The sequence below is a fragment of the Harmonia axyridis genome, chromosome 1 (assembly GCF_914767665.1).
Source record: "Harmonia axyridis chromosome 1, icHarAxyr1.1, whole genome shotgun sequence".
NCBI classification, from domain to species: domain Eukaryota; kingdom Metazoa; phylum Arthropoda; class Insecta; order Coleoptera; family Coccinellidae; genus Harmonia; species Harmonia axyridis.
The window spans coordinates 59,630,679-59,653,342 of NC_059501.1; the positions used below are offsets into that span (position 1 = coordinate 59,630,679).

A 22,664-nucleotide genomic window follows, 5' to 3' on the forward strand; every position below is an offset into this window, starting at 1 on the left:
AGAATATTTATTATTTTCTGTATCTACCTGCTGAAATCCAAGGTTTGGCAACTTTTGCTCTCCTAGTGTCATCGGTTGTTTCACGTCGTTTGGCGCGTTTGAAGTTTGTTTTCTGAATTGCTGATATTTTTAGGTATTCATTTCAATATATTTTAAGTTAATATGAAACGTTGATTCAAAATGGGACATAAGAAGTGCGTTCTTTGTGGAGAAACTCGCGAGTTGAGTGAAATATCGTATCACTGATATGTTTTAATTTCCGCGCTCTTGATGTCAAATTTGGTAGTTCATGTTGGGGACAAAATTTGCTTACTGAAAATGACATATGCTCCCTCTATCTATGCTTATTACTCTGAGGTTTAAACCTTCTGAAGAAGTGGCCTACGTCAAAAAGTTCCACGGAAAAATTATGACAAGTGGGGTATTTCGAAATCAGAATTTCATGGAGATTATAAGTATGATGTAAAAATTTGGCATTCTCCTTTGAAAAAACAGGGTGGTATCTTGTTTTACCACTTTCGGTAGAGCCTGTAGAGTCGAAAATAATTTAAGCTTATATGGGCTGATATCTGTCGATTCCGTCAAAATTTGAATCATTCTCCTAGTCCAAAATTTCCAAGAGTTATCGAATGATCGAGCACCATTGACCCACCAACAAATTTTAACTATGAAAATAATTAGCAAAAGGACAGTAATTTCATCAAACTCTGAATGATGCTAGTAACGATCTTATGGAATTGATTATAATGGTTAGTATTGGAAAAAAAGATTCACTGATAAAATATGATTTATTTTTTGTTTCGTAATCGTATAAAAATGGAATTTCATTCTGAATTTTATATTACAAATAATATTCAATCTTTGAAGTAAATCCCTAATCCCTACATAGTAACATAGGTAGGAGTTGTCATAACTCCACAATTATTATTTTTGGCTGACATCAAAACATAACCATCATTTCCCCAGTAGTTCGACCAACTGTTTTTAATCAACCAATAATCCTGTCCGGCAATTGTTCCATATCCCACTGCTAAAACAGCATGGTCCAATTCATCTACTTTGTTTCCACTGAAAAAAAAACGTCCATTATGAAAACCCTAAGGAAAATTTAAAGCTTAAAGAGCAGCTGATGGGCAGTGATAAAGAGGAACAATATTCACTACTACGAGTCAAATCCTTCAGCGAATGAATTTTTCTCACCAGGTAGGTTCATAATAGATTCCATTAGAGTAGAAGCTGAAGGTTTTGTGTCCAGCATCAATAGCCACACTAATAGGTCCGTGTTTGAAAATGGCCAGTTTCAAAGCATTTTCATCGCCTGAAGTTACGTTTACATAACCAGTTATGGCGGCCACCTTAGGAACTTTGTCTGCGTGGCAATATCCATCCTTGAAAATGTAGTCAAAATATAAAAAATAGAAATAATAAGAACTGGGAATATACATATATCATAGGACAACAAAAAAAAATTTTTTTGGTGCCTGGGATTTTAGAGCTGATTTAAACTATATTTGGGAGGCTCTATCTGCTCTACTGCTTAAGATACATTAACTTATCTACCAATGTGGGTTTCATTCAGTATATTCATTTATAAGAGTTCTAAAATTATTATATATTCATTAATGTAGGTGCTATGGTTTTATTGTCAGTCTGTAATTGAGTAAATATGGTTCAATACCACTAGTTCACTCAACGAAACTGAAAGAAGGATATAATACCATAACTTTGGTCTTGCAGAAGATGAGATATCACAAACATCAATGGATGATTTGTGTAGACTTGAAAATGGTAAACTTTCTTCTTCGGCAGCAAAGTGGTTACACGAAATATCCATGTTTCTTGTACCTCTGGGATAGTAGGGATAAAACACACCACTGAGTTAGAAAAGATTATAGCTTCAGAGAGAAAACATGGACGTTGGGGAAAAGAATGCCATTAACGACGCTTGGGTTGAAAGAGAAAAAAAACATACTTCCTCCGTTACATATAAAGTTGGGCTTAATGAAGCCATTTGTAAAGGCTCTTGATAAGATTGGGTCATGTTTTGCATTTATAGGGGTAAAAATGCACCAGTTGAGCACAGAAAAAATCAAAGCAGGGAGTCCTTCATAAATTCAATGAATGAAGTTGTATTAAAATACAATATTTACCTAGGCGGTTTTCCAGAAAATTTAGGATGAATGAGGAACAAGGTGAAAGATTTCACCAAGATATTAAAGTTATGGAGAACCACTACTAAGAAAGATGGGACAACCACATGATGGCAGATTACTGCTGGAGTATAAAAAGAGACAGTTTGAAAAAACATTCAAGAACGTCGCGGAAAAAAAGATTTCGAAGTGTTGAGTGATTATTTGATTTCTTTAATGTTATATTTCTCTGAAAAATTGTATATCTTAAAAATTTGAGCTCCTTGGTAGAAATGAATACGTTATCTGAATTCAGGAAAATTGATATAGAATCAGCTCAAAAAAATCTAGACCAAAACAGCTGTTCCCCTGTGTAATTTTTGAGGGTTTTTACTAATAGGCGAAACAAACTCAGATTATTCATATTATTGCAACATAAAAAATTATGGCCTTACTAAGATTTATTCTCCAGAATGTTGAGATGAATGAAAATATTGGGGATTTCGATGCAGTAATAATTATTTTCATCAATAAGGGTCCAAAAGTCATGGGTTGAAATGACTAGGTACCCCAATTTTTCTTTTGGGTGATTTATTAGACGGTGTGCAACTTGTTTGTAGCTCAGATAACAATTTTTTTTTGGATAATAACACACTTACTGTGAGAGTTGAAAATTCTTTCATGGAGAGAATATTTATTCAACTCAAACAACATCGATAATCATCAAATTACATACCTGACCAAGGTACGGACCATAGTCATTTTCTGTAGGAATACCTCCGTGTTTCATCATCCACTGGTAAGCTCGGAAGTCTTCACCACCATCACAGCCATTATTTCCAAAACTGTAATTTTAGAATTTTAGTTTTACAAAAAAACATTTAGCCAGAAATATGGTAGCAGGTTTCCCGCACTCTTTGCCCCTTGGGTATTCAAATGAGATGTAATTTTTACATTCATTTATGAAAAGAGAAATATATTTTTTTCGGGATACCTCTCAAGTTGGTATCAATTAGTAAATAATAATATTTTGGAATATTATAATTATTTCGGTAAATTTGACTGATTTTTCTCAAATAAAATATATTCATTTCACATATGTCCAATGATATCTCACAGATACTTCGAATATGTTTTTATTTAACTCACCCCCATGAGCAGTCTACTAGAGCTTGTTGTGAAAGTCTAACCAACTTGCCACCATTCTTCAAAAAATATGCACCTTCAATTGCTCCAACTGTACCAAAAGACCAACAAGAACCACAAACTGATTGATCTATTTGCAAACATAATTATTAGTATGGTAAAGAAGAAAACTCAAATTACAGATATTTTCTTTTTTGGTTTATCTTTATCCCTTAAAACATATCAACTGATCCAATGAAATGGACCAAATATCTAAAATACCTATTTTTCTGTACGTCATAAAGGGTTTTCAAATAAGGCTCTTGGATAACTTGATGGTGCCTTATTTATGCATTGTATCTTTACGGCATTTACTCAATGGATTTGATTTTTTGTTCATATTTTAATTTTTGTGGGGTTTGGTTGTTACATTCAGCCTTGATAATTTTAAGTTCTCATAAATTTCACTTCTTTAGTTACATAGGATGTTCTTGACTCATACGTTGTAACTAATAATGAAAATTAAATACAATCAACTTCTAAGGAAAAATCACCCGTTCTTGTTTCGTGAATTCATAAGCTTTAAAGCATAGAAAATATTCACTTTCAAAATCTTATATTTGAGAAGAAATGACATACCTTTAACTGGTGTGACTGCTCCATATATTCTCCAATCGAAGGAGTCCGGTAACTTCAACGAACGCAACTTATTGTAAGGGAAAGGCTTTCCGCCATTATATCCTGCGCTATATTGCTTTCCACGAAGAGCCTTCAGCTCCAAGTCAGTTCTGTCCGAAAGATGATTGACTCCAAGAGAGAAACCTATAAGTATTTGTGATATAACGAAGAATATATACTCTGTTTAGTTATCATATATGTTGGATCCTTATACATTTTTGAAACTGCAGTGATACAGTGATGAGAGGGTGTGTCTGAGGCAGAGATCGCTGGATAGCCTAACTCTAGAGTTCACCAGTGATCTCAGGACGAAACACGAAACCCCTGGGAGAGGGCGCACCTCGTAACTTAGTCCGATAAAACTCGCCAGAAAGTAACAAGGTGAAATTGCATTGATCCTCTTCATTTCACAACAATTAACTGAATGTTATAAAACCATAGAATGTTATGATCACTAGAAGATTTAACCAACAGGGAAATGTGCTGCCATCGTATGTGAGTAGCGATAGACCACTTTCGCTCTTTTTAGAGCTCATCAGAATAGCATAACCCAACCAACGATGAAAACCAAATGAAAACAGAAAGCTTTCAATTGATAACCAGCAGTAGCATTATACTGTATGTGCCAATACGACATCTGGTGTATTACCACCCAAGTTTCTGGAAAGACACATTTCATACCCATTTGTAAACGTTGACGATAAATAAATAAAGGTCCACTTCCGCTGTTGGATTCGAAGGATCATATCCACATTCCGTTACGAGTACTGGCACTCTGTTAAGAACGAACGAGGGATAGGATTTATGACAGTTCGGCCAATAATATTAGCCCTATGCTCCAACCATGCCATTTACTTTGTTTATATTGCTCCGTCATATATTATTTGAAGAACAGACTATAGTCGACTTTTGCTCATTGACGGCATTCGAAATCTGAATCTACAAAAAAGTTCCTAGCTCTTTTTATTCGGGAGTTCACATGTTCACAGCTGCCAACACAGATTACTGATTGACGAAATGATAAGCGATCTCAGTCGTACTCAGACTAATCAAAAAATGCTTAAATTTTCAGTAACAACGGATCAAACTCGGATGAAATTTAGTTTGTTGAAGGTGCGGCAGAGCCAACTGACAAGTTTCGAAGGGCTATTAAAAAAAAATGGTAGAAGTAAGAGAAAAACGGTTACATTCATTCGAAGCAGTAGGAAATAAAGTTTTTTTGCTCAAGTCTTGAAAACGATGTCACTAAGATGGCGGCCGTCAGCAACGACACACTGATGTAGTCGATTTTGGAAGTTTTCGACCGCTTTTCGGCATATCTCGAGCGATATTACCCGGATTTCTTCGGTTATTTGTTGCTTGAGTTCTGACAGGGTGTTTGGACGATGTTTAAATATCTTATCTTTAAAATGGCAACAGAGGAAGAAGTCGCAGATGCTCAAATCTGGTGAGTGCGCTGGCCAACCCACGTCCCCTCTCAGCGAGACCTGGGAATTAGGGATGTGTGGTTCGTTCAATTTCGACGAACCGGGTCGAACCAGATCCATTGCTGAGACGACCCGGTTCAAAAGACCCGTTCATTTGACCCAATGGTTCTTTTCAGCTCACTAGCTCAGATCGAATCATCTACGATTTGCGCATGATTCAAAGATCCGTAGATCTGGTTCTTTCGTTCTTTGTTTTTTTTCTTGGTAAAGAATTTCAAGTTAATATCAGCTTTGTATTTGTTAGTCGGTATGTTTTTAATCGGATCGTGAATTCGTGATAATGATTTTTTTGAGACATAATCATAAACATAAATGAGATCCATTATCATAAAGTTATAAGTTACTGAGATGGCAGAATATAATAAATTGATATCTGGTTCATGAGATGATTATAGACCTTTCGAAAAAATTTCAAAATCTAATATATATTCCTCGTTCAAATTGATTATTTTGGAATATTTAAATGACTAATGAAGAAGTAGAAGTAAATCATGACAGTACTTTGTACAGAATGATAAATTCACGAGGTCTTGAATTATTAATTTTAACGAAAACTATACCTAATAATCATTACCTGTATCTATTCCAACCAAATAAATACAGAAGATCTGAAATCCCTTAAACTGATATTAACCCTAATTAATATATCTTGTTCCAAAAAAATATTCATTTTGATAAACTTTACAAAGTGAGGTTTGAATATATAGTTAAAAAAATTCTCAAAAAATAATGAACAATATTTAAGACCATAACATTTTCAAGAAATAATAATTGGTGCATCTAAGAGAGAGTGCAATTACAGAGCTCAGTTTCTTTTACTATCTATATCACATTTCTTCAAAACCGGGTGCGAAGCCAAGTGCCGAGCCGATGATTCATTTGCGAAATGGATGTATTTTATTACAACCATATGTTCCCTTAAGGTCAGTCCAAACCGAAACCCATCTACCTAGGCTCGAATAACGAACCATTCTTTCTATGGATCTTTGGGTCCTAAAAGATCCTCAGATTGAATGAACTGAATGTGAAAGTTTGGCTCATTCGGATCGGTTCGAACAAACGAATCATTTTCAGAGAGACGACCCGATCGAACCATTCGTTCTCAAGACCCGGGTCTTTCGATTCGTTCGTTCGTGAACGACACATCCCTAGGAATATCTGTCTCAAAACAGCTAATGAAGTTCGAGCTGTGTGGTTTGGAATCTGATGTCACCCAGATCGTGTTCTTCAGCAAGTTCTTCCAATTCAGGCTGTAGGAAGGTTTCCAACATTGGCACATCACGCTGGAAAGTTACTGTTACAGTGACATTTTCCTCCTCGAAAAAATAAAGACACAGCACACCAAACTGTGACTTCAGATGAATGGATTGGTCTATCATGGAGTTGAAGAGGATTACATGTACCCCATTACCGTAAATTTTGCTTATTCGTTGTTCCAGAAACGTGAAAATGTGCCTCATCACTACAGAAAAAAGTTGCTCTTGGGAAGATGCGCTGAATCATTTCTTCACAGCTATTTTTGCGGTTCACATAATCAGAAGCACTCAACTCTTGAACAAGCATGACTTTATACGGGTGGTGCAGAGCGTCTTGGTGAATGCTCGACTGGTACTCGAATAGCCTGCACATTTCCGGTATTCTTACCTATCTCGGTCGTCCATGTTCTCGACCTCGTCGTGTACTTCCTGTTTCCTCAAGTTGACGAGTACTAGTTTTGATTGTGTTTGCAGAGGGGACTAAACCGTTGACAGGAATACCGAAATGCCCGCTCGGATGTGAACACAGAATGGTTTTCGTAAAACGTGTGAACGGCAAAGTCTCGATGCTTTTCGGTCCAAATCATGGTGCTGACTAAAAACTACTGACTCTAAGGAACACAAAGACCCCTTCCCCACCTCTCTGTCCCCACCACATCCCGAGTAATGACCTGTCAAAACTCGTCAATCGGCTCTGCCGCACCCTATATATTTAAAAAAATCACTCGAATATTGATGCCAAATTTCAGGAGTATCGTAACATCAGAACTCATTATCCAGATACAATAAACGTCATCCTAATAAATCATATTTCATATTATTGTAATTATTCTATTCTTACGCGAGAGATGGCGTCGTGGGTTGCGCTTCTCTTGGAAGATCAGAGGTGCTTGGGATATCAACCCGAAAGTTCTACGGCAAAGTTGGCTGAGAACACCTCGTCAATTATAATAGTATGCTCCGTGAAACAATTTAGTGCTTTTTATAATGTTTTTATTCATTGTATATTATAAAATTCTCACCTCTAGATTGCCTGTTGACGGAATGGATGTACCTGACATTTTGCCTGAAAATATCCTTACGCAGGGCATGTTCTTTATCGTTCTCATAATTCCTTCCATGTTTAGTCTTGAATTTATCGAATTCAAAATCGACATGAGAGTCGCTAGAGGGATGTATAAATTCCCTCATGGGGTTGAAAGTGTATATGTGCCTATCGCCTGGACCAGGAAAAGAGCTGCACGTTAAGTCTGAAACAAAAAATTCACATTTACGAGTACAGGTATTTTTCCTCGTTTCGCAAATATGTCGACACTAGCGTAGATGAAGGAGGGGTAACTATATTTTTCTACAAGCGTGGTCTTTCAACTCATTTTCCACACGCATTTTAAGTCAGAAAGAGTCATTTTCCCACACAGTTCGGGAAAATCCACTGCAATTTTTGTCCGCACGGGTATGCGTGCGGGAAAGAAATAGCAGGGGATTTTTTCGCACGCACAAGTATTTAAGAATAAATTCAATTCTGTCATGTCTCTATGCATCGAACGCCCAATTAACGTCAAGGATGACATAACTATGTTAATGACATGGATATTGGAATAATTAATCACATCTTTTGAGTATAAATTTATTTCAAGCGCTTGTAGAAAAATATTGTTCCTAACTCTTGCGGAAAGTATCTTTCTCTAATTCTGTGGTTATTCCATTCATTCTTCCACATCTTGTAGAACAAAATCGTGCGAGAATATATCAGAAACGCACAGTTTTCATGGTTATATTTTATTATTCTATGGTGGTACTCCGAACTTTCCGCCACGGCTTGATCTGTCAATTCATCAATTTGCCTTAAAGAAATCAGTTCTGCCAACCAACATTTTTCAATGCAAAAATCACTAAATTATATTTATGGAAATATTTCATTAATTTCAATGAAAATGCAATGAATTAGAGAAAATAATGTATAATACTCGTACAGAAGGCTCATTCTACCACTCGTTCATTCCAAAACTCGCCACTTCGTGGCTCGTTTTTGAATTTTGAACTCGTGGAAGAATATCAATGCCTTCTGCACTTGTATTATAAATAACTATTCCCGCACTCAACTGCTCAACGGCAGTTTCGTGCAGACAAGTACCACTTTCCGCACTTGTTAGGAAATAGTTATTTTGCTAACAAGTGTGGAAAGTGATACTTTTCCGCAAGGGACTACAGGTCAAGCTGTCGAGTGCGGAAAAGGCACTTTCCACATGAGTTAAGAACAATATTTTTCCTACTAGCGTAAATGAAACACTTTCACGGAGAGTTTTCATCTTGATACCGACTGACGTTATAAGAAATTATATTTTTGTGCGCTTAGCCGCATAGAGAAACGTTTGAATTTTATGATTGGCGCATAGAGACATGCCAAAATTTTATGATTGATGCGACTCTTCCATATTTGCGTGCGGAAAAAACCCTTTGCTATTCATTTTCCGCATGCATATGCGTGCGGAAAGTGAATACCAAGGCTTTTTTTCCGCACGAATTTGGAAAAGTACTACTTTCCAAACTTCAATGCGTGAAAGTTATACTTTCGAAAAGCCAGTATGAAAATACCAAAATACCAATGAATGAATGAAATACCCTGTATAATAGAACGTTCAAAACACGAGAAGAACCTCAAAACTTATTTTGTAGGCAACAAAAGGATTATTTTCACATTCTGGAAACCACATTTTCGTTCGATCGCTGACGTCATGTTATTGTTAAAATAAATAGTCTATTCTGCAGGACAGAACAATATCTTATGGTGATGGTAGATGTTATAAATTTGCAGTCTGGTTAAAGCTGACCCAAAGAATACTACTTGACTTATTTCGAATCATATAATTGTGTATACTAATTTTGCACTTACTTGAATCAATTGCGAATGTTTCTGGAGGAACAGAGTCATCATTGAAGTCACTATAAATTAAATAATAGTGATCGTAGTGACTTCCAAGGAGGGAGTTGAAACCCTTCATCTCATATCTGAAATGAAAATGGTTGAAAAAAAGTTGTGGACGAACACTTAAGAACACATATTGACATGGGCGCCCGCAGGGGAAGGGGCCAGGGGGGGCATAGCCCTCCCTGAGATTTTGATTGCCCCATTTTTCAGCACAACACCCTCACTATTACTTTCTCAATCCAAAGGACATTGAAAGAAGGAAAGTAATGGATTCTCAACAATTTTCCGGTTTTCAATGACAATCATGGACGCCTTATCGTTTTTCAATAATTTTCATTTTGCCCCCCCTGAGAAAAAAAAGCAATGTGATCACTTTTGTGATTTTTTTTCTATACGAATTTTGGCTGTTCTAGATATGGGGGCCTTTGTCATGCGCAAACGTGAAATTCCCGGGACCTCAATAGATTTCGATGGAATTTGGGTAATACAATACAGAAGTTTCTGGTCGTAGATTATAACTCGAAGCTGGACTTTTCCGAAATGCATGTCGATTTTATTCTTTACGTATGTATTTGCAGGCTAGAACTATAATCTCGCTGCTGTCGTAAGCTTCATAATCAATTTTGTTTTTATGATTCCATTCACATTTTGTGCAAGTCGTTTTTTCTAAGTTTATTTCAAGTATTCTTACAACCTCGTTTTTGGTCTCATTTACTTTTTATTTTCATCATAGTTTAAACTTATCATTCCGCTGTTTCTGTGATCGTTCATTGTATCATATGCTCTATTTTCTAGCTTGCAGCTAATTCCACTGTTTTCGTGACCGTTCATTCTATAATATACTCTATTTTTCAGCTTATCTATATAATCCTTGATTGTTGGTGTCTCCGTTTCTTAAGGTTTATGAGAGTTTTGATGCTTTTGGGTATTTTTATTGATTGAAATTTTTATAACTTCCTCTTGTTGTTGATATTCTTTGTTGGTGTTTGTTGTTCTTCTTTGTTGTTGATATTTGAGATTTTGGTGAAGATTTCCAAAGTTTAATGGTCGGCTTTTTCTTAGTCTTCTCCTCTGATGATAATTTCCATCGGGTGATGATCTGATGTGGTGTCGTGATAGCTTTTATTGTTATATTGTCGCTTATGTTCTTGCTTAAAAAACCCTTAGTTCGCAGAAAACATAGCCAGTTCTGAACTTTCAATAATTTTTTAGAACCACTACCAACGTATATCCATTGCATTTGTTACTATATCTCCTGAACCATTAATTTTTTTTGGACTAAATTTGCTACTATTTGAAATCAAAACTAACTCTGAAAGTAAAATATTCCCCAAGATAAAGCCCTCCGAAAATTGTCTTTCTTTTAATCTGCCAGTGCCAAAGAGGGTCCATAGATCTTCAACACCCATGACCCAAAAAGGGAAAACACTAAACTATAACACATTAACTATTGATAATGGAATTTTTCTAATTTTGATCGTATGAACTAATTAATCTTGATTATGAAAAGGTTCCACAAAACTTTTATTATGATGATTTTGGCGAATAAATAACTTTAGTTCAACCATAATTTTCAAGATGTAAATGATCAATGAGTCAGTTTATCAAATTAATGATTTATGGTTCATATGAGCAATATAAAACTATCGAAGAAATTTAGTTTTCTTACTTCCTTGGGACAGCAACAGAAACAGTGCCATCTGGATCTGATCTATAGGATAACCACATGGTATATTTGTTCACTTTATTTCCAATTGTAGTTTCTAACATCCATTTTTCAACTTGAACTCCATCGATGATTTCTTCTCCTGCAAAGAACAAAAACTTTATACCTACGTAATAAAGCCATATTTCGTTGGAGATGATATATTCACTTCATCTCTAGCCGTCACCTTTAACCTAACCTTCTAAACAAATTTGAATTATATTTCAAAAGATGTTTCAATCCATAACTAAACAAGAAAAAATAATACTTCAATATTTCTACCTTTCGATGATTTAGTTGTCTTTTTTAGTTTTTTGTTTTTATTATTACTCCTTAAATGCAGAATAAGAGACCATGCAAAATATACAGTATGTCAATCTGAAGACCCCCAATATCACGGCCCTATGCAAAATAAGAAAAATGCAAAAAGACTTTGGTTCTTTGAGGACATTTTATACGGTTGGTTCCAATCAACGTGTATCAACCCTGTGAACGTGATGACAGCAACTCCTTAAATCTTATATGGATAGAGGGGCTGAATGACAACTTGTTTTAAGAGTAGGTAATTCGATTACATACAATTGACCATTTTTTTAATAGTATGTACTTCCGAAAAATAAAAAAAGAAAGAATAGTAGCGATAGCAAGAGTAGCAATGAAACATGAAAATAATGGAAATTTTTTTAGTATGAAAGATTTCCAATATGTCGATTATTTTGTAGACAAAAATTTAATCTATTTTCAAATTCGGCCCTTAAGTTTTGGAAAACTTCAACTTGAATTTCTGAGCATGCTGTGTGTATTCTTACTTCCAATCATTCTACACCTAGCGGCTGTGTTTTATGTACAACTGACTTCAAATGTCACCACAGTCAAAAATTCCAAGGTGTCAAGTCTGGGGATCGTGGTATAGCCATTGTATCGGCCCTTTTCTACCAATCCAGTTTTTTGGAAATTATCTGTGAACCATTGCTTGTTTTGGTTTTCTTGGAAGTGATAACAAAAAAGGTCATTCTGAAAAGGTCATTCAAGGTGTCACTCAACCCTTCCCATTTGAGATTTTAGGGGTTACTATCATCGCGCTTACAGGGTTGCATTTTTTCTGATTTTGCACGGGCGGTATATACTAACTGACAACACCTAGAAGGAGCTGTTTAAATTTTGAATTGTTCTTGGTAAAACATAGAGAGTATAGCAAGGAGTAAATGATTGAATTTGGTGAAAAAATCTTGAAGGTTTTAACATGTGAACAATTTTTGTTACTTGAATATTGTAGTCGTTTTTTGCAAGTTTTTTAAATTTTACAACAAATCAGCTGTTCGAGGAGATCCAAAGTCGATGTTTGGTTGTTCTTAAAATGCCTAAAGCACGTATACGCGGGAGTTATCGCCAGCTAAATGAATTTGAAAGAGGTCGAATTATTGGACTACGGGAGGCGTGGTTTGATAATGCCCAATATCGAAGAAGAGTAGGCACCGGACGTCGAAGGGGCACAAATGAAGTTCAAGTTCAAGATCGACGTCTAAGACTTACGTCCATTAGAGACCGATTTGCGACAACTCGATCTATGGCTGATGAGTGGTTAGGAGAACAAGGCCATCCTGTAAGTGTCCGAACGATTCACCGCCGGATAAGGTTTTTTGGACTCCAGCATTATTGACCCCATCTTGTGTTACCTCTCACGGTTGAGCATTGCCGGCAACTATTACAGTGGTGTAGAGAACGTCAACATTGGAATGTGGAATGGCATCAGGTCGTCTTTTCTGATGAATCTCGATTCTCCTTGGGCGCACATGATGGCTGAAGCGGTGTCAGAAGACGTCGGGGAAAAAGACGTGAACCTCAGTTTGATGTTGAGCGTCATGTACACCGGACAGTAGGTGTATGGGGTGTTATTGCACATGCAAGTAGGTCACCTTAAGTCTTCATTTGAGGTAACATGACAGCGCTGCGTTCCCTTCAAAAAGTAGTGGAGCCATATGTTCTCCCTTACGTCAACCGGCTCGAGAATCCAATATCAGCAAGATAATGCCCGAAATCATGTTGCTAGAGTTAGTTTGAACTTTTTCGAAGCAACCCATGTGAATATTTTACCATGGCCGCCCAGATTCCCCGATCCTACGCCCATAGTGCATGTTTAGGACATCATGGGTAGAAGGCTTGGAAATTTACCCCAGCCCTCACGGTATTTGGTGGCACTGAGACATCAAGTACAGAATACAGATAGCTTGGGATAGTATGGAATAGTACAGAATACAGATAGCTTGGGATAGTACCCCTCGAGAAGAAATAGACCATCTTATTGCATCAATGCCGAGACGTGTTGGGGAGTATATACGTAATCGCGTATTAACCAATTTAGTGAAAAAAAATTGTGAACCCTTAGTTTTTTCTCCAAATTTCAGTAATTTACTCCATGATAATTCTATGTATCTATGTTTTAACAAAAAAAAAAAACTTCAAAGTTGCAGTTTCTTGGTCAGTTAGTATATTAAAGGTGATTCCTATCCACATGGACAAACTGTATACAATATTATTTCTGCATTGCAAGATTTCCTGAAAAAAAATTTTCACAGGAAACATTACCCTCATTATAAGGCTGGCAAGAACCCCTTTAAAAATCTTAGCTGAATACGCCTTTGTGAGATTGAATTTGAAAATAAATTCTTTTCCGAGACTACAATACCTTCACAAGTGAATCCTTCCAAAGAGGGAAGAATAGCCTGAGGATCTATCTTGTTTTCCGCCGTTCCGTTAACCTGCAAACATGTTCTTATATTTGTTTGCTGCTCATTTGTTACTGGAGCTATTTTGATGCTAGATCCATAAGGGGTAAGCTGAGATAACTGGTAGGTCTTGACCATATCACCATAGTAGTCGATTCTGGATTGCTTAGAAGGTCCATCGTACCTGAAATTTTAGTACCGTGAAGTTTCCAAATATTCAATAACTATAAAGCCAAATATACAGAGTGTTCCTTAATTGGTGGTACAAAGAAAAATCAGAGATTCCTTGTATAATTTTAAAGTCCTTTAAAAATGGAACCTCGAGCACTTTATTTTCGAGATACAGGGTGTTTCTTGTACGGTTACTGGTGGAAATGATCAATTCGCCGTAGCTGGTCAACTAATGGCTGAACGGGAACAATGTCGAAGTGTTAGAAAGTTGTCACAGGACACTGGATATTCAAGGGCAAGTGTCCACAGAATATTGAACCTGGCTAAGTTTCATCCTTATAAAATGACACTTGTTCATGAACTGAACGAGGATGATGGTTATCGGAGAATGAAATTTCGCCAAATAATTTCGCAAGATATTATTGCAAATCCTGTGTTTTTGTACAACGTGTGCTTTTCGGATGAATGCACCTTTTTCCTAAACGGAAACATCAACAAACATAATTGTAGGTTTTGGTCCGATGAAAATCCTCACCTCTTTTGGGGATCAACATTCTCAACACCCACAAAAACTCAACGTCTGAATGGGTATTTTGGGAGATGTGTTCATTCCTAAAAATGTCACTGGCGACATGTATCTGGGTTTGCTCGAAAATTTATCTTCTTATCACCGAAACTTTGGAGGTTGATGAAAACCTTTTAGAATGGTAGGTTTCTTGGACGTTGGATAGGCCGAAGGGGCCCAATGGAGTGGCCTGCGCGATCACCGGATCTAACACCAATTGATATTTTTCTCTGGGGTCACTTAAAATCACAAGTTTATAAAACTAGAGTTGCAGATTCAGACGACCTTAGAGCACGAATTGTGGCAGAATGTCGTAATATAACTCCAGAAATGCTACAGCATGTACGAAATAATTTTGAAGAACGATTGCATCGCTGCATACAATCTTATGTCGAGCACTTCGAGCATTTGCGGTAAATGTTTACTAATACTGTTTGTTGAACATATTTTTCTTTCAATAGAAAATTTACGATCAACTGAACATCTCTGTTTCATTTAGTTTTGTCGGTACCTAAATAAATGTAATCTTGCCTGATTTGTGGATGAAGGAAATTCGATAATGATTTTTACTTGTTTAATATGTTAAGCGAGAGAACACAAACACTGATAGAACTGTAATTGTTATAATAGTATCTAATAACTAATGAATACTGAATGAATAACTTATTAATTGATACTGAATGAATGAATTAATATCTACTTGTTTAATACTGAATTATGGAAGCACTTGCTGGAGGTGAGAGCATGGTGCGAGTATTCATAGAATTGAACCACAGATGAATTCTTCTTATCCCTGTGTAAGCCAGTACCATAATTCCATAAAAAACACCATGTAACTTTGTGAATATTTACTTAATTAGAACAAAAACTGCAGATTCATACAAATTTGAATCCATGCATACATTTGTGTTACAAAACTATCCACTTTCCCTATTCAAATTCCTGATGGAGTTGCAACCCTCTCCAGGAGGTTGCTAGTAGAAACAAGCTTTGTATCCCAGATCATGTCCCCCTGTCATCAAAAATCGACCTGTCTGAGTGTTTTCATAAATTCTGATTGTTGAGTTATTGAGGGTGGACACTTTTAAATGAGACAACCCTGTATACTACTTCGTTCAATTTTTCTGGAGTTCGCCAATGTGCTGGGTCCACTCAGATGTTTGTCAATGATAATGCCAAGAAATTTTGTATGATCTTTCAATACAATAGAATCATCATTTAGAGAAATCACTCAGTTTCCAGATTTTCTGAGTTTGTGAGAAAAGAGGACGAGAATATTATCATCGGTTATTAGTGTAATTACTATAAATTTGTCGATAATTTAGGGCAAGGATCGAAAAGCTATCAGCCAAAAAGTTCAAAGTTCTGGCTAGAGAAGATATTCTGGAATATCCTTGTTGAAACCAATGAAACCATAGAAAAAAAAAACCATAGAGATGAGAAAGGTTTTTGACCATTTTCTATTAATTATTTTGATAAAAACCATTCGATGTTGTATGTTTTTGAAATCAGTAAAAATTAAAAGCTTTCAAAAAATGGCACAGAAATCTAGTGTTTTCATTTAAAAAAAACATAACTTTAGGTCATAGCTTCGTAATAAAAATAATGATATAAAGACAAACGCGCCACTGCGTAAAAAAGTGCCAGTATAATGTTTCAATTTCAGAGCTCTATCATCAGTATTAGTGGAGATAAATTTTTTTTTCGATATTGCCATTTTTCCAATTTTTGCTTATAACTCGAAAACAAAAGCAGGTGATGGCTAAAAATAAATACAACACATTGTTAGTTTCTCTGGTTTAAAAGTTGTAGTGCTGAAACATCGAAATTTGCTCACCCTGTACATTGGACATTGGTAACTAATAATTCCAATAAAATTGAAATGATGAATAATATAATAAGGAGCTTGAAAAATTGGGGCCTTACCATGCATAAAATGGTTCTCTGATTTCGGCATAGGGAATCATCAAAACTCCTTTTACCGTATAAGATTGTGGCCATGTTGGTGGTGTCGTTTTGCTGTCGCAATCTGCATTAACTGTAAATAAAATATTGAATGATAGATAATAACATTGCATCGATAAGATAATTTCCGCAAACAAGATGAGAACAATTGAAATAACTTCAAGATCATGTCATTTCCGCTTTCAATTTATCAGATCTAAACAGTATCAGTTTGCTGGGAATTATTTCCTGAAAATACAGCATAGGTATCACTCGATTAAATTATCAGATTGTTAAGCTGCAATATCCGAACATTATCAGATATCAGCTACTTTTTCAAAAATATTTTCCATAATTGAATTGAACGGTTGTTCCCTAAATAGATTTGCTCAGGATTTTTTTTATATCTTCGCTGTTTTATATAGAATGCGGCAGATGTTGATGTTTTGTTATTGAACACTCGTCCTCCAAATAGATTGATCTATCATTTCATCATAAAACGTCTGTTATTTTAGATTTCTGCACAAGGTATTTTCTCAAATGATAAGATTCGACTCACTTCTGACGAATCCGTCCTCAAATTCAATTTATATCCGGCCGGCCGTAACACGATAACTCTTAAAGGGAAATACGTAGAAATTTTAAGATATATTTAGCTCTTTAAAGTGCAAAAATCTGATTAACGGTTCAGTAAATATAGGCCTTCACGGCTTGGCTTGAGCTTGACTTGAATTCAAGTCAAGCTCAAGTCAAGTACTTGAATCATATCAAGCTACTTGATTTTTGGCAATTTTATTTTGTAGTGTCACATCTATAAAAAAATTATGAAATGAGAAGAAACCTTGCAAAAAACACTTTTATTAATTTATTAAACTTATAGTATAAAAGAACCGAAACAATCAAATTTTTTGAAAAAGAAACATAAATAAAATCATTATAAATCATAACAAAATAAAAAATAATAAGTTTCTCAATATTGAGAAACCTCCAGGCTTTGTTTGATTCCGTTATTTTCCGTCCAGGATCTAAGACACATGAGGCATCTTATAGATTTGTCACCTAACCAATTGCGGGTTTTTGTAACAATGAAGCAGCCCTGGAAAATTGTCTTTCAACAGGAGCAGAAGATGCTGTCGTTGATAAAAAATCCTTGGCCATTTTGACCAAGTTTGAAAAGATATTTTCGAAACTACCAATAAACTACTACTAATAACGTCACACTGGCGAATCCTTCAGTCTTTCGGCGCTCGAGGAATCCCTTATTTTGTCTAAGCGCGCACGAGATTGCAAAAATATATGCCGTGCGACGCGTGCATATCAAGCTCAAGTAATATCAAGTCAAGCAATAAACTTCTAAAATCAAGTCAAGTCAAGCTCAAGTATTTAATTTTTCACGAGCTTGATTTTCAAGTCAAGTAGTTGGTCAAGCTACTTGGCTTGATGAATCCCCAAGTAAATATAGTCGTATTCCTGATCATTTCAAAACTACCTATTCTATAGGAATGAAATTTTGCGTTCAGATGTGAAACAACAATTTGAACTCCAAGTAGATCATGTCACCAAAAGCACAGAAAGTCCAAGAATATCAAGATTTTCAAACAAATTACCCAAAATTTTCGTTACCATAAAATCGACGATGATTTTTGGTGTAGATATAAAATAACAATTTTAAACTTCGTGTGAAATTTTGAGCCGCTCACATTATTAGGACCATAGAGAATTCAAGAAGAATAAAAATGGAAAAAAATAATCCGACCAAGTTGTGTTATTCATGTAGGTACAGTATAGAATAACAATTTTTTAACTTTTTACAAAATTTTGCATTGATAGCATCGTTGAAAACAGAAAATTCAAGGAGAATATAAAAAAAAAGATTTAACCGATTGCGTGAAGTCAAGAGCGATCGTTGAGTTATGCGCCCTTGTAGATCATATGAATATCTCCATAGAAGTAGTTGGCGCATGAATGAGCAAGCACTCAAAAGCTCATGATTTCACGATTTACTCGATGCGATTCACACAAGCAACATTAGAATATTCAGGCAGGTCATTTAAAAACCTCGAAAGCTTGAAGAGATTATCGCAATTATTTTTAACATAAATTTGCATAAAATATGGTCCTACTAAAATAGTGCTTGAGCGCCATTGAGTTTTTTACAGAACTTCCTGTTTCCAGTTGATTTTTTACAATGTTTTACAATTTCACAAGAATTGAATATGAGACAAAAAAATTTAGTCGAATTTTGCATTGCGGATGGAATTTCGGGCAACAATTCTTCGAAAAAGACCAGATTCGTAGAACGAAAACTAATGGATTAAGCACCACAATAACAAATTTCTGATCAAAAATTCAATAAAGTTTACCAAAATACGGACGCATTCTAATTCTAATCAGCATTTTTTTATGGTTAGATTACTCGATAATGATAACGATTTGTCGCGTCAAGAAGATGACCATTAGATCAGAAAATTTCAAAAAAAATTCCTGAAGAATATAAACAAATCAATAAGAAAATGAGCAGAGGTCAACGATCTGAAAATCATTGCTTCATTCAATATCATATCGATAATTCACATCATTAAGTATTCTCAGTTGATGATACAAGTATCTTGCGATTGACAATCTATTCTATCATCCTAATCATTAGAATAAGAGAGACAAAAACTTTGTTTTATTCCACTTGAATATTTTAATGAGGATGACATTCCAGTTTCTAAAATGCTATGAAATATAATTATACTTACATAGCGGCAAAATTAGGGGAACGAACAAAATCTTATTGCAATTTAAAGTGCATTTCCTCTTGAACCCTTTGGCCGATTTAAGCATTTTTTTTTAATTGCAGCTAGATGCCTCTAGAACAAAACTATTCAAATGCCGTCCTCATTTACTTCATTTTTTGTCATACAGGGTGTTTCATTGGTAAATGTACATACATTAACCTGAGGTAGAGCTACCCTAGACGAGTCCAAAAAACCTATACATATATGATAGGTATAATCTTCCCCACAGCCGAGATACAAATATAGGACTTTTCACAAGCTGAGATTTAACACCCTATATGGTGGAATATTGGAATTTGATGGAAATATTCGGAAAAGCAGATATTTTTCTATTTTTCGGCCAAAAATTTGGTTCAATAGGGGAATTTCATTAACATCTCAGAACAATCGTAAATTGAGATTAAAATAGAAAATTTTCTTGTTTCGCTGATTGATTACATTAATTCAGTTGTATGTTCTGATATTCTGCGATTATTTTTCACTAAATAATAAAATTTTTAGAAATCATTTTGTGTCAAATTCCACAAGAGTTTATTCAAGTAGGATACAACAATATCTATGACATCAAATGTTATAACTGATGGAACTGGTACAGACATTTTTTTTAAATATTGTGGTTTGTTCTCGATATTGAGAATGAACATAATTATGTCCATAAATTCTTGAATCTAGAATATGTTGTTCATGTATGTGACTGTATGGCGTAGATTGAAGAAAAATAACCTTTACCCTCTTCATCTCCAGAAAATATGATTGGAGTCGATGGATTTTAAGAAATGAAAGAACAATGAATAGAATGTTATTTACTGATGAAGCCATTTTCACGAGGGATGGCTTCTTCAATTTGAGGAATTCGGATATGTGGGCTGAAGAAAATTTTCAAAATATGTATGGTGTGGAAAATTTGTCAGAAAATCAAGAAATACAAATATTCAATCAAGAAAATTTGCTAATTTGATCTCAATGTACAATTCTTCTGAGAAATTCCACTATTGAACCAAATTTTTGGCCGAAATTTTCGATGATTTGAATGACGTGCCCGACATTAAAATCTACTGATCCCCATTGAAAAATGTCTGCTCTTTCCGAATATTCCCATCAAATTTCAATATTCCACTCTACAGTGTGTTGAATCTCAGCTTGTGAAAAGTCCCATATTTTTCCAATACTTACCTGATTTTTTCAATTCGTTTAAAGATCAATCGAAGGACCTAATGGAGTGAATTGAGAGTTCTAAATATCAATCAAATATACTGGGTGGTTCAAAAGTTATAAGGAATTGAAAATATTGGTGAATTTATAAACCACCCTGTATCTCAGCTATGGGGAAGATAAGACCAATAATATATAGGTTTTTTGGAATAGTCTTGGGTAGCTCTACCTCAGTTAACGTATGTGCATTTACCAATGAAACAGCCTGTATATAGGGGTGAACAAAAAAAAATGAGAAGAAAAGAGAAGAGAAAGAAAAAGAAAATCTTCTCTTTATATTTATTGTGATATCTTAATTTTGGGATAAATTAGTTAAATTACAGCACTTTATATGGTAGCGTTATTGAACGAGAAATTAATATTTTAAATCGAAGAGCTCCTTAAGATCATTCCAATTGATACATATTGATGTACAGGAATAGGGGTATACATTAAATAATGAAACATCATTTAATGGGGTGTGAGTCAAAAATGTGTAGCGAGCTTTCTGGGGGTGATAGTACATTGAAAAATAAGTATAGTTCGATGAAGGAACTTATAACACTATATCCTTCGAAAGTTGATGAAATAAAATTTTCTCCGCATAACTTCTAAACGGTGAATGCCACCAGATTGAAATTTCCTGTATGAATGTATGTTGTTAAAATATATTTTTTTATTACACTTATACATTTCTGATAATGTTATAAAGTGTGTTTTTAGAGGGTGAGTCATGATTTTTTTGGAACAACTTCTCTGGTTATCGATGAATCTCGCGATGAATGAATCTGCTGACATCATGTGACTACAAAAAAAATATACCTATCATTTGAGACCATTTTCAGCTCAAAATTCGAAAATTACAGACATCGTGACGAAATTATAGAGAGCAATATGTTTAAGAATTGAGCGTTCAAAAATATCGATATCATGATCCCATGAGTTATTTTCTAGAAATGAATAATTTTATAATATTTTATTAAACAGGAAAAAAAGTGACGTGGAAAATTTTGTGGTACATTTTTAAGTTTACTTTCCAGATATTCTTCATACGAAAATATATGAATTCTCCCCTCTCAAATCTGCATATTTGCAATTAATAAATAGTGCGGTAATTTAGTGATAATGAAGTAAATCGAATACATTACTGAATATAAAATTTCTCTCGAATGGAATATAATCAAACATAACCTTTAAGGCATTCATGAATGAAAGAATATTATTTCTCACCGGAATAAAAAAGGACTAAGATGAAAGCAAAGATCGGTGACGACTGCATCTTGTCACCTCACAAACACAACTATGAAAATAATTGAATAAAATTCAACACTTTGTTTAACGAAATTTGCTGATAACAACTGATGAGTTTCACATAACCTCTGACCCTTACAACTCAATTGTGTATGATCGATTTTCGCCGTTGCTTAAGAAGCATTTATTTCATTTATTGTTCGCCCTGAATTTAAAGGTTCTCTTTGTTTGTATATCGGATTAGAGTATAAACTGATAGGTATGCGTTTCACAGGAAATGTACTCAGTACAATAGGGTACTTGAAGTATCGGAGGTTTTTCTATTGTTCAGCTTATTACTTTTCAATATTATTGGGAATCAACAAAATTAATAAATGGCTCGTTATTTCGCGATTAACAATAATTGAGACATATTATTATCTTTCTCAACTAAGCCGATTGTGTTACGACCTTGTCTTCGGGTTAAAGTCACTGACATTAAAAATGCTTACCTTTATAAAATAAGACAATTTATGTGCAATCATAATAACTATTTGGCTTGGCCGTAAGTGGCTCCAAGAAATTATTTTTTGATAAATTTTGTATGGGAATTTATTTTGGATCATGAGCGCTTTTATTCAAGCGCGGTCCCAGAAGGGGGGTCATCATGACCTCCCCCAAAATTGAACCAACTAACACTTAATATGCGTTTCAAGCTGACAAGGTTCGACATGGTCCCATTAAA

General features: G+C 35.0%; 1 protein-coding gene across 1 annotated transcript; it reads right to left on the bottom strand.

The window, feature by feature from the left end:
* Positions 1-774: 774 nt before the first annotated feature.
* LOC123671182 (digestive cysteine proteinase 1) lies at positions 775-22,142 on the bottom strand. Its single transcript, XM_045604895.1, has 11 exons — positions 21,920-22,142; positions 16,698-16,809; positions 13,996-14,219; positions 11,274-11,412; positions 9,569-9,684; positions 7,698-7,925; positions 3,894-4,076; positions 3,279-3,405; positions 2,866-2,974; positions 1,201-1,388; positions 775-1,068 (listed from the first exon to the last, which is right to left on the bottom strand). The coding sequence occupies exons 1-11, from the start codon at positions 21,966-21,968 to the stop codon at positions 882-884; spliced, it is 1,662 nt and encodes a 553-aa protein (XP_045460851.1). The 5' UTR covers positions 21,969-22,142; the 3' UTR covers positions 775-881.
* Between the last annotated feature and the right edge of the window lie 522 nt (positions 22,143-22,664).